General features: G+C 36.2%; 1 protein-coding gene across 1 annotated transcript in view; it reads left to right on the top strand.

Moving 5' to 3' along the window:
- Window positions 1-13,628, top strand: part of LOC111044809 (adenomatous polyposis coli protein) — a 74,918-nt gene that overhangs the window by 48,719 nt on the left and 12,571 nt on the right. Inside the window, exons 21-28 of the mRNA XM_039435078.1 lie at window positions 1,207-1,436; window positions 3,558-3,735; window positions 5,422-5,580; window positions 6,409-6,581; window positions 6,811-6,909; window positions 8,791-8,852; window positions 10,267-10,517; window positions 12,972-13,244. Of these exons, the coding sequence (XP_039291012.1) occupies window positions 1,207-1,436; window positions 3,558-3,735; window positions 5,422-5,580; window positions 6,409-6,581; window positions 6,811-6,909; window positions 8,791-8,852; window positions 10,267-10,517; window positions 12,972-13,244 (1,425 nt within the window). The remainder of the gene's footprint in view (window positions 1-1,206; window positions 1,437-3,557; window positions 3,736-5,421; window positions 5,581-6,408; window positions 6,582-6,810; window positions 6,910-8,790; window positions 8,853-10,266; window positions 10,518-12,971; window positions 13,245-13,628) is intronic.

Below are 13,628 nucleotides of genomic sequence, written 5' to 3'. Positions count from 1 at the left end.
GGCATTGTTGCCGCTGTACCATTTCCACTGCCTTCTATAGTGGATAGCTGTGATCCTAGTTATCCCTGTAAATCTGATATATTAGTTGTTGATTATTGTTAATATTGATCAACTCCATCTTCTCAAGTACATGTTACTCTTCAACAAAATATATAGTTGCATCATTCAATAATGCATTTTCATAATTGAGCTTAAATATTATAGTATTTCATTACATTAATAGTAACACTCGTATGGCTTTTATTGGTGGGGAGTCCGTGACGGAAGTTCCACCCCACTTGAATATATAATTTAGGCCGTAAATGCAGACAGCCTTACGACTGTCAGGCCGGGACCGACAGTTTTAACCATCCCATCCGACACGGGAGTAACCTTGTCAAAAACGTTTGGTGATGAGCGGGTTTGAACCGGGGATCTCTAGGCTGCTATGCAAGCACTCTATCCACTAGACCACGGATCACTCCATTTATACATCATTTATCTCTCATTCATTTATACATAGATTGTGAAGAATTTGGCAATGGTGCGAAGTTAGATAAAGATGGAGTTACCTGTTTTGTTTAATACCATTAAATCAGATTAGAAACTAAAACAAAATTACAATAGTTGGCCACCTCAACACCCCTTATAGTCAACACTAACCACCTCTTAATTATTGCAATAGACTATTGACAAGGTCCTGAAAATTCACTTATAAACTGAAACCTAAACTAAGTTTACAATAGTTGGCCTCCCCAATACCCCTTATAGGCAACCCCAACAACCTCTAAATTATTAAAAATGACAAGCTCCTGAAAATACACTCACAAACTAAAACCTGAACTAAGTTTACAATATTTGTCCTCCTAAACACCCCTTGTAGCCTGATATTGATTGGGCATAAATGTTCATTTTTTTGTTGATGAAAATCGAATGTTACAGCTGTGATAAGTTCTAAATAGTGTGTTTGTCTTTTCGGTCTCAAAATTTAGAATTTTCTGAATATTTTAAATTCTATTTAGAAGTATTTTTTTAATTTAAAAATGATTTTTGTATGTTTAGAATTGTAAATTGAGTGTGTAACTGAAGAATGTTGAAGTGACACATAACCTAGATACACTTGGACTGTTGTATAAATTAGAATTGGAACCGTTTTGAGCGTGAGCCTGTGGCACTTTTCTGTAAGTTGTGTAATTCTGAATAAATAAATGTTGCTCTGTGTTGCAGCTACAACAACAGATGATCAAACAGCAGCAACAACGCATCAACAACACTAGCAACAGCAGCAGTAGTGTGGCTCCCAACTCCACTTCCTCCTCATCAGCGGCTGGCAATGATGCCAACATGAAGGCTGAGGTGGACCCGGCTGTGCTGGCACTGGCCCCTGTCAGTGAGGAGGAAGACGAGGATGATATGTTGGCTGCCTGCATCAATATCGGCATGCAGAATAGTAATCGGTAAGCACATGTCACAGTAATTAGCAACAGTTGAAGTTGAAATTCAAACATTTTTCATTAGAACATCTGGTAAAAGTTTTGAGTTTAATTATAAATTATAATCAATAGAATAAGGCCTGCCGCAAAGTATACCCACGCAATCCACGTTCAAGGTCAAGCAAACCCACACGCTGGGCTGGGTCTGTAAAAGCAAAGTGAACCCAAGGTAGCGTGGAACCTGGCTACCTGGACAAAAGCTGAGTATAGCCGAAAAAACTCGACAAAAGCCGAGTATAGCCGAAAAAACTCGACAAAAGCCGAGTATAGCCGAAAAAACTCGACAAAAGCCGAGTATAGCCGAAAAAACTCGACAAAAGCCGAGTATAGCCGAAAAAACTCGACAAAAGCCGAGTATAGCCGAAAAAAACCGACTAAAGCCGGCAGAGTATAGTTTGTAGGTATAAAATAGTTTGGACATATTGTGAGACAATATAAGAATGTATTCTTACTATCGGTGTCTGAATCTTTTTTATCCAACCCATAGTTATTTTTCAATTAATGATTATGTTCATCAATGTCGGAACATTTCGCGCAGAAAACATGAAATTTTCGACATGCTAGAAACATGTATAGTGAGGTCCACGTTATAATGACAGTATTTGATTAACTTTGATGTTGCTGTCCTTGTCTATCATTCCACAAAACAGATAGTGTTATCGTTTTCTAGCTTCGCAACGATGCCAAATCTGTTTTTGACAGTGTAGAAATGTAATTAATTAAGGCAGAGAACAGGTAACGCTGTTGTTCTATCTTTATCCACTGCCATTATAACGTGGACCTCACTATAGTGTAACCTGTCGGTGTACGTATGATTAATTAGAGATGTAGTTGACGGCGCATGCGCTAGTTGTAGGCATGAGCAGTTCAACGAACGAGTGACCCACGTTCCACAAAACCTGTTAACGAATCACAAACCGATCCTCGCATGGATATTAATTTAGTGGAATTTTCTCGGCTGGGTACAGTTTGCGGCGCGCCATTGCTAGCAATGCTTTTACAAAACTTTCCACGGCGTGGGTTGGAGTGGCGTGGATTAGCGTGGGTCTACTTTGCGGCGGGACTAAACTTGTGATGCCCTGGCTGGAGAAATCGCTCAAAATGACATTGTTTTACTATTCAACATATATCTAACAATATTAATATCTTTCATCTTACCTTATATCAGACTATTGTATAACTGACAATAGAACGTCAACTGAAAGCCGTGGAAAGTCAAGAGGAATAGTTCGAGTTGAATTGAGTTGTGAGGTCGATTGAATAAAAGTTACCAATTAAAAATACTAGGATTCGAGTTAGCTGTATAATCTTATCACTTGACGGACATAGACCGGTTTGCACAAAAGATTGTAAAATTTTAATCATGATTAAATGCCACGTGAACCAATCTGAACGCCTTTTTCTCGAAAAGAAGTCTTCTCTGATTGGTTCTCGTGGCATTTAATCGCGATTAAAATTTAACAGGCTTTTGTGCAACCGGCCCCTATCATTTGCTTAAGAATTTTAGCTAATGCCTTTACTAGCACTTGATTATTCAACTGAGTTTTAGCAATAGCCAGAACTAAAGCCCGCCGCAAAGTAGACCCACGCTAATCCACGCCACTCCAACCCACGCCCTGAGATGTTTTGTAAACCATTGTTATATAAGCACTGGAGTGGTTGGAGCTGGGGTTGGAGTGGCTTGGATTAGCGTGGGTCTACTTTGCGGCGGGCCCAATGGACTAATTCCCAATCGCTAGACTCTAGCTTTTATTCAATTGACCTAATGAATGCATCATTGCATGCAATTAGCTTTCAGCTGATTTGTGATTATACATTTATACAAACTGTTTTAACGAAATTTCAATGTTCCTGTTATATCTTCAAAATTGATGAAGGAGTGAGTCAAACAAACAGTCAACGACTCGAGCCTCAAGTCAAAAGTAGGAACTCGCTACACTCGTTCAACGAGTAATGAGTATAAATTGATATTATTATTATAAGTGACCTGGGTGTATAGTGCCTTGTTGGTTTTCCTAGGTATTCTCAATTTTTTTTCTGTTGTGTTGTTCATAATATTGATTTGTGTTTGACTGATGTTTGCAGACAGCGCAGCTCGCATATTTCGAAGCCGACGCCACTGAGCAGACTGCCCAAGCCACGTCACAGCGGCATTCCGGTCAAGGCAGCCGCCGGGATAACACCCCCTGGTCATCACCAGCCCAGCAGCTTCAATCAACGCAAACTTCACAATCCTCAGCATCAGCTCATCATTGACTCCGAGGTACGATCATGCAACTTTCTCAATTAAATTCAAACTCTTAGCTTCACAAACCTATGAACCCGTAAAGAATAAATTGTATATATAAACTCCTCTTCAATACTGATGTATATTGCATCAGCTCATCATTGATTCCGAGGTACTGTAATGCATCTTTCTCAAGTAAGATTAACTACAAACACTCAGCATGGGACAAAATACTGACCAGTCCTAGAATGATTACATGCCAATCATCATTCAACCCATCCATACAAACCTATAAACCCGTTATAGAATAAATTGTTTTCATAAACTCATATTTTAATTATCCACTTCAATACTGATGTATCTGATGTATCAGCTCATCATTGATTCGGAGGTACGATGATGCATCTTTCTACCTAATATTAACTCCAAACTCTCAACGTTTGCATCTGATATGGCTTCATATCGTTAAGGTCTCTTCATACCTAGTATATCGTAGCTAGAAATATGTCTCTGGCTAGTAACACACACACACACACACACACACACACACACACACACACACACACACACACACACACACACACACACACACACTCATGCATGTTTTGTCATAAGCGAGAGGTTTCTAACATAAAATAAACATACAATAACAATAAATAAATCACTGGAAAATACAAAGGACACTGATAAATAATAATAATTTAACCTCACATTTTAATAGAGCAGCGAAGTAAAATTAAACAACAAGAAATGGAGATACAGAAACCTAACCTCAAAAATATTTGTTCGAAGTGTTTCGCTGTGATCACAGCTGTAATGACACAACAATATTATGATGACTGTGTATCATGCATGCTCTACCGTTAGTGCCAGCCTAATGGTGGCCACTAACAATAGGACAAGTATGTTGAGCATGTATGTACACTAGTCATTGTAGTGTTCTCACAGGGAAAGGCTTTAAACCAAATTTTTGTGAGGGTAGGTTTTTGTATCTTATATTTTTGTTGTTTGATTTTTTCGCTGCTCTATTTTTAAGGTTGAATTATTTTTGTATCATTATAATTTGCAATTTTACAATGGTTTATTTATTGTTATTGGTTGTTAATTTTATGTTAGAAGCTGCTGTTTGTTTTTGTTCGAAGCCTTTCGCTGATGACACAACATGCATTACGAGCATGTGTGCACAGACATGTTCAGCACACTTCTGGTGTTAGTGGCCACCCTCAGACGAGCTATTTTCCAAATTAATACTATATACAGAGATTCACGTTAAAATGGTAGTAATTATTATTAATTTGAATATAAATAAATAATTTAAAAAATGAAATAAAAACATTTGAACAAATGCATTTCTCAATTTATTTACATTTGTAAAATGCTGGCAGTTCAAAGTGAATCTCACTATAGGTGACTTGAGTGTCATCATGCAATTGTTGACGTGGCAAACCGTTATATAACTGTAGCGTTATATGCTTGTAGTCAAACTACATTAAATTTAAATTCATCCTACTGGACTTCATTTCAATAGAGCCTCGTATTACAGTTACTGCTCCATTGGCAAAACTGTCCTTACAGAGGAAAACATTGATTTCTACAATAAATTCACTTGCCACTAATAATCACAGAAGAATAGGTTGAATTAGTTGTTACTTGTTAATGTGTAAACTCTTGTAAGTACAGTATCGTTCACGTAAAATAATTGATTTGTTCGTGTTTATTAAGGTTAACGAAGACAGTACAACTGAGTTCTGCACTGAAGGTACCCCGGCTAATATTAGTCATGCCACATCACATTCCGATCTCTCCATGCTCTGTGCATCGTCCGATGACGACCATGATAACAACATGGTTGCCGAATGCATACGATCAGCCATGCCACAGGTAATAATGAATAAAATTATCTTGATAAAGAACTACATTCAATTCAGAATTGAATTTACTGCAAATCACTTGAATCTTTAGTCCTAATGCGTCAATTGGAACAGGAGGCTCTTATTGCCTCAACTCCGTCCTCAACACTTCTAATCTACAAAGTGTAAAAATAATGGTGTTCTCCACCGTATTGTCTGCTTTGTTAGATGGATGAATTAATTAGACTTCAATTAATTTCTGTACTCTCACATGGTGGATGATTTATTTATTTAATCATTCAGAATTCCAAAACGGTTCCAATTCTAATTTATACAACAGTCCAAATGTAGCTAGATTATGTGTCACTTCATAATCTTCAATGATTTAGTGACTGATGAGGCTGTGTTGATTTGAATTTGGTGTAGAAGAAATTGAGAACAAGAATTTAGACTAGCGAAAGAGAATATTCAACTCGAGAATGATCCTGTATGTATGGGATAGAGATTCTTCTTGAAAAAGCGTTTATTATATAATATTTTATTTTTATATAATGCGAAGGTCATCTCAATACAATAATAATTCACGTTTTTTTATTGTTGACTACTCTGCTGTCAGTTTAGTATTGAAATCTTTTATTTGGTATTGTATTCATGATAAGACTGTTTCAAGGTACTCAAATTTACAAGAGTAAATAGAAAAAATATATGAGACTAAATAGTTGAGATGAATCTATAAATTTTCATAAAATAAATTGTGTTCTTCCTTATTTTCGGCTAAACTATACTATTTTACCAAAAACTATAAACTAATCCAAAATATTGCTTATTCAATTTCAACTGGTCTGATCGATCATTTCAGGCGCGAAATTCAAAGAGCGCAGTCAAGATAGAACAGTTGTCTGTCAGCAATAAGCAAACGAATGAAAAGCAGAAGGAAATCATCGACACCAGAGTGAAAATGCGAACACCCAAGTCATCTCCACAACAGCAGACCCCAATTGCCTACAACAGTCCACGCGTTAAGGACATCAAGTAAGTGACAATATTTTGGCACATTTTAAGGATAATTTTAACTTGCATTATGTATTCTTACGGCATTGCAGCTCATTATTTTGGCGATTGTATATTTTCTAACAGTAAAATGTCATTCATAGGATTCAAACGTTTGTTTTCTCTTTCGAGTCTTATCAATTTCATCGTTCTCTAATATCATAGGTAGTATATCATTAGATTTCTCGTGGGATTGGACACGCCGTGCCAGACTGGAATGTTTCGCAGTTGAAGGCAGCCCAGGTGTATTCTCCACTCGCTCTTCACTCAGTGACCTCACTATCAACTCAGTTCCAAAAAGCAGAGAAAGGTACGTTAATTTTACACTCTGTTTTTCTCTTGATTAATAATTTTCTGTATTCTGTGGTTTTAAGGTGATGCATCCTGCATGTTCACTTACAACTGTTGAAGATATTTCAATACATTTCGAAAGCATATTCAAATGATTGGACAAAGTCGATCTTACATTAAAACTAACAACTTCATGTAGGAGATGGAGTGAAAATCGAAAGTATTTATATCGCAGTTAGTAATGTATCAAGGAATTATCGTTTACAATAATAATTATGTTATTATCTATCTTCTACAGGGACCGGCATATTAGTATTATGCTATTATGCATGGACACAAAAAAATTGCTAAACTTCTTGTTAATCAACTTCATTAATTAAATCGATCGCTTTATCAGGTAAAAACCTATCTGTTATATATCTATTAGAAAGTCTGACGATTTTGTAGTGATTGTTGTGTTGACACCACTGTCATTGAAAAGGCGGGAATGTTGTACATCGACAGGTCTATTGATGCCATTTCAGTAGCCAGTATGTCGTGGTCAAGTGAACATCGAGCGTTTGTGATTGAAGCTTTATTTTAAAAGAAGATCAGTTACTTTAACACAGCGTTTATTTCGCATACATTTCAATTTAAATCGACACACGCCTGTTCCCAGTAGGAATACGATCTTGTTGTGGTTAAAGAATTTTAAGGTGCGTACAGATTTACGCGCCGCGAACATGAGCAATTCACTTTTAATCAGCTGATGCCAAGCTTTTTATATCTGTATCTTACCGTTTCTGTAATAATACAGATATAGTGAAGTGATTAAAAGTGAATTGCTCATGTTCGCGGCGCGTAAATCTGTTCGCACCTTAAGAAACACGTCGTCTGCTTTATAAACAAACCCAACAGGACGAAAACAGACTGTGAGAACGCCTGAAAACATTAAACACTAACACGGTAAGAGTAGCTGTTACACGGTCTCCATGACGTTCAGCAGCGAAACATGCTGTTGCGCTAGCCATTTCTGATCGAAGTGTACGACGACTTCTTCATTCTGACCTAAAATTCCATCCGTTTAAGATAATGTTAGTGCAACAACTCAATGCAAATTATTGGGCACATCGCAAAGCCGCTTACGAGATCATTCTCAAAAATGTCCACCAGGATGCCATTATTCTTTCAAGTGACGAGGCACATTTTCATTTCTCGGGATTTGTGAATAAACAAAATTACCGTTTTTGGGCAGCCAATAATACACAGAACTTGAGGAATCAACGAGAAATTGAAGTAATTCCACAAGTGATGATTGAGTGAGCAATGTCAAATTTAGAATTAGCTAATGTGAGTGTGTGAAAAGTAACGGAAAACATTTGGATGACATAATCTTCAAATAGAAAAAAATTGTGAGTGATCTATGTAATTCACTGTAAATTGAAAAATTTGATCTTTAATATGATATATTACAATATGTTTTAATTGTACGGAACATACTTTGATTATTATTATCCCTCAAATATCATCAGGTTTTTTTCTGGACCCGGTATAATACAGGAAAGAATTGGCTTATACACGCAAGGGATAGGAAATTTACGAATGATGCAACATCACGTCTGAACTACTGGACTGATCAACTTGAAATATTGCATGTAGATTATTAAATTTACCGATGATCGTCAAAGGCTTATTTTAAATTCTTGAAGATTTCAGTAGGTTAAGTTTTTAATTAGACTCTTGGGAAGCACGGGTTACCTGCTAGTTCAAAAATAGAATATTGAAGTTGAGACTGAATAAGGAAAAATGCTAATCTTTGAAAACTTCAATAAATGATCTACCGTTCATATTTTTTTCTGGAACATAATTTTGTTATATTTACTTATAAAAATTACTGAATATTTTTCTTCTTGTGTTACAGATGTCCTGTGTCTCCAGCACCTGATGATGGCCTATCACCACTTAGTTCCTTAGAACCAGAAGGTACGTTTTCTTATCTCTGTGAATAGTTGAATAAAAAATTAATTAGTGTATGATGAATTATATATAATCCTCATCTATTTCACTATCCATGACGAACTGCAAGTTAATAATCCGTTTTGAACTATTTTCGACGACACTACAGTCTAATTTTTGAATATTAGTTATTAAAAAGTTTTTATATATAATCATTATCCTTGTTCTTCTGGTATTACAGCTCGATGTGAGCTTTAACATGTAACTTGAAAGCCTTCCACACGATACGGTAACATAGAGCCATGCTATAACTCCCATCATCATAACCCTATAGACATTAACCCTACTCTGTAGACAATTTCATGTACTATAGTTTTGATGAACATAGTTCTCTATTCTACATTGCCGTTATCGATACATGTGTTTGTTTTTGGCAATAAAAAATATTGAATTTGATTCGAGATAAGTTTATACTATTGAGATATGTTTGTGGCTAGCGACTGTTTTTTTATTTTCCTTGCCCTATTACCATAGCTAAGGAAAGTATTGCTTTCCGAAAAAAATTGAGGTACCCAAATTTTTAAATTTCTATACGTTTCAAGGTCCCCTGGGTCCAAGAAAGTGGTTTTTGGGTATTGGTCTGTGTGTGTGTGTGTGTGTGTGTGTGTGTGTGTGTGTGTGTGTGTGTGTGTGTGTGTGTGTACACAATATCTCATCTCCCAATTAACGGCATTACTTGAAATTTGGAACTTAAGGTCCTTCCCCTATAAGGATCCGACACGAACAATTTCGATTAAATGGAATTCAAGATGGCGGCTAAAATGGCGACAGGACTAAAAAACAGGGTTTTTCGCGATTTTTTAAAAACGGTTCCAACGATTTTGATTAAATTTATACCTAAAATAGTCATTCAAGCTCTATCAAGTCCCACAAGTCCCATATCTGTAAAAATTTCAGGAGCTCCACCCCATCTAAACAAAGTTTGATTTTAGATTACCAATTATCAAGCTTCAGATACAATTTAAACAAACAATTTAAAGTGGAAAAGATTGAGCATGAAAATCTCTAAAATTAATGTTCAGTGTAATTTTCACCTAAAATTGAAAATAAGCTTGAAATTCGAGAAAATGTAATTATTCAATTGCAAACTGTTGGCAACTGTTGATTCTATTAAATCATTCATCATGAAGAGATAGCAGACCTCGTGTGTCTCCAGCGTTATTGTCCTGTCACCAGCTGGCTCAGATCTTTGAATAGTAGACTTGAGATGCGCGTGAACACTAGCGTTAGGTGATCAATTTTCATAACGGCAAGGAAAGTTGTGTGCGTGCGCCACACCAGATTTTTCAATATTGTAATGTTCTTGACCCAATAAATTAATATGAATAAGATGAAGTATGTGGTATTTTTATTGAATGTGACTATGTTTGTGCTTGTTTAGTTACAGTGCTATCACGCCAACCTTCAACCGGTTCACTGGACGGCGACTGGACCGAGGAGCAAGCGCTATTGCAGCAGTGCATCTCGTCAGGAATGCCGCCTCCGTCTCAACCGCCCCTGTCTCAACCGCCCCCGGCAAAAAACGGGCTCAGGCCGCCGGTGGCAGTCACCGCCCCCGGCACCGTAAACACCGTCACCGTCGCAGCCACCCCCACTCACACACAACCAACTAGTGCAAGGCATCAACAAAATGTTAGTTGTTTCAGATAACGCAAGTTTCAAATACTTTTTATAAACTGGTTAATGTACTTTTACTTAGGCCTACTGTTACAATTGTTGTTGTAGTTTCTTGAGACTCCCCGAGCGACGAAATACGTGTAACAGTAAGTAATAGTGTACATACAAAGTACATAACAAGTTTATCATATTCTACGGTGAAAATAATAAATAGATACACCATCTAGCCGATGGCATAAATTATAATCTTAGACCTTATTCAATAAGAAAATATGAAATATGTAATACCAACTCAACTCTTCTTAGAAGGCAACTCTACTACATTAGCAGTAAATTCATAAATATAGGTACTAGAAAGTGAACTTCCACTTAATAATTTCCAAATTAATAAACACAGAAAAAGAGACATAGAGGCATGGCTGAACTTGAATTATTTCCAATCGTTGACTTTTATATAATAATCAATTTCTTATTATAAATACCATGTTTGAACACTACATACGCTAAATTCAAGTTTATATATTACTCTGAGAAAGCTGATTTTACGACTCACACTGGCGCACAAGGAATCTTCCTTTGCCGGTGTTTTTGCCACACCTACTGTACTCATGCATGTGAGCATAAATTAAATCTTCATTTTATAATTATTATTTATAATATCATGAATAATTATATCATTTCGTTATTAATTCTAATTTAAATAAATTAACAGTTCCTTAATTTGTATGTATATATTTTATTTAAGAGCAGTAACATATACTTATTTATTTTTTGTAATGATTTTTTTTTGGCAAATAAATTGGCAAGAATAAAAAATAAATATTCTCACAAATTAAAAAAAAATCTTCATATAAAAGTACATTAACAAGTTAATTATATCCTACAGTATAAATAAGGAATGGGTTCACAACATCCAAATACTTTTGTTCTGGTCACATTGTATTGGCACCGTTACACCATTGACAGCGTACAGACTCATGCACCACGAACACGCGCATTTCTCTTTTCATCAGCTGATGTTGTGCTTTTTATATTTTTGTATTTGTACGGAAACAGTAAGACTAGTAGTTCTGCGAACAGTAGACCTCGCTCATGAATACAACTTTCAATCTAATGAGGAGGGCCAGTACAGTAAGTACAGTATATTGTGAAGATTTAGCCATGTCATCTATTATTTTCTCCATTTAAAGTGCTAAAAGCACTGTTTGCAGGGACACCGGACTTATCAACGAGGTACCTTTATATCGTCTCCATATTTACAATATAAACATATATTACAACTTTTCTAATAATTATAAGAAATCAGTCAACTGACGGAAAAATGGAATATGCAGTAGGCAATTTAGATGATGAATCGTCTCACAGACGATGGTGAGATGGAAAATGATTCTAAATAAGATGAGTTTGTTGGTGACAATGACATTAGGTTGCTAATGATGTTTTTCATGAAAAGTGGATTCAATGTTATGGCTTGTTATGCCTATGCAGAATGTTAATGCTCACAAATCGGTTTCCGATCTCATACCTAAAGGAAAACAAAAGACTTGACACTGTAGAGCGACACAAAAATGCATTCAATAAAATAATTATTGTACCTGATAAACTGAAAATTCAGGTAAAAAATAACTAAAATAATAACTGATAGTTATGAATAAAAGAAGTTGGAGATTAAATAAATGTTTATGATGTTAAATATTGTCTACAACTAAAATAGTTGTTGATTTATTAGTTGATTAATTTTATGATTATATAAGTGCACATAAATTCATACAATACAATAATTATTGTACCTGATAAACTGAAAATTCCGTGGATCAAACTACGCTCTAACCGTCTTGGACACACCATGCCGTGGTAACAGTAAATGCGAAAAAGTAGGAACATGAATTTCTGTATCTTCAAAGATACGAAGAAGTAACTTTTTGAGGTTTTTTAAATATTACAAAAAAACCGGAGGTCCTACCAAAAATCGTTACACATACGTTTCTGCGCCTTGTTTCAAAGAACTTGCATACCAAATTTCATCCAAATCGGACAATAACTGCGACTGTAACTGCGGTACAAACAAACAAACAGACAAAAGCCGATCGAGTCGAGACTAAGACCTCAGCTTCGCTTCGGTCAATAAATATATACAGGGTGTTTACTAACTCCCTACCAATATTCTAGGGCATTGTTACTGGGTAAGAAACATATCTAAATATCATATTTAAATTGTCCGGAAGTCTTCAGTTACTCACACAGCGGCCATTTTGCTTTTTCCACTAATTATTTTTTTCTAAGTCATGGTTGAACATACGAAATCGAAACTTTGCACAATCATTTATATCATGCGCGTGTTCTTGGTGTTTTAAGTCTCTAAGCATCTTTATATTAATGCTGTTTGTAAGTATTTTTATTTTTGCAAATGGATTATATTTTTATTCCAAATTCATTCATTCATTGCAATTTCATTCAATTAAATTGCAGCAGCAACAAACAGCGACAGTAGACCGCATGAAAGAGAGCGTAGACACGTGGAACGACGATACGTCTCCTAACGACGTGTCCTTCCCCAGCATCAGCGTGACGACGCCACTCATCAGCTCCTACAAGAGCGCACTGGGCGACGCCGATGATGATGAAGCCGACGACCGCACTGAGGCCGATGCCTACGTGTCGCTGCCTGTGTCGACGGTTACCAGAGGGCTCGAAGAAATGTCGCTCACCGACTCTAGTATTATACAGCTCGAGGAAGGCAAGGTAGGGACGAGTTCAGTTAGTTTATTCTTCGCCACAGTTTATTGACTGGGGACATAAAAAATGTATCATTATGTTCACTTCAACATACTCAAGTTCACAGATTGACATAAATTGGAGGTTCCATTAGTTCAAATGCTAAATAATGAATAATTATTATTGAACGAAAATCTCAATTAAATGCTGTGAATCATCCCGAAGACTTCTGCTAATGCAAATATTGACAACAGGGTGAACAGCTAGATGGAAATTCGATGAGCGCTGCTATACAAAAAATATTTGTTCTGGGTCCCGGGCTGACAAATAATTTTTGTTTAGTAGCGCTCATCGAATTTCCATCTAGCTGTTTACACTGTTGTCAATATTTGCAATAGCAGAAGTTTTCGA

This window comes from Nilaparvata lugens, chromosome 8 (assembly GCF_014356525.2).
Source record: "Nilaparvata lugens isolate BPH chromosome 8, ASM1435652v1, whole genome shotgun sequence".
NCBI classification, from domain to species: domain Eukaryota; kingdom Metazoa; phylum Arthropoda; class Insecta; order Hemiptera; family Delphacidae; genus Nilaparvata; species Nilaparvata lugens.
This window is presented reverse-complemented; position numbering and strand designations above follow the sequence as displayed.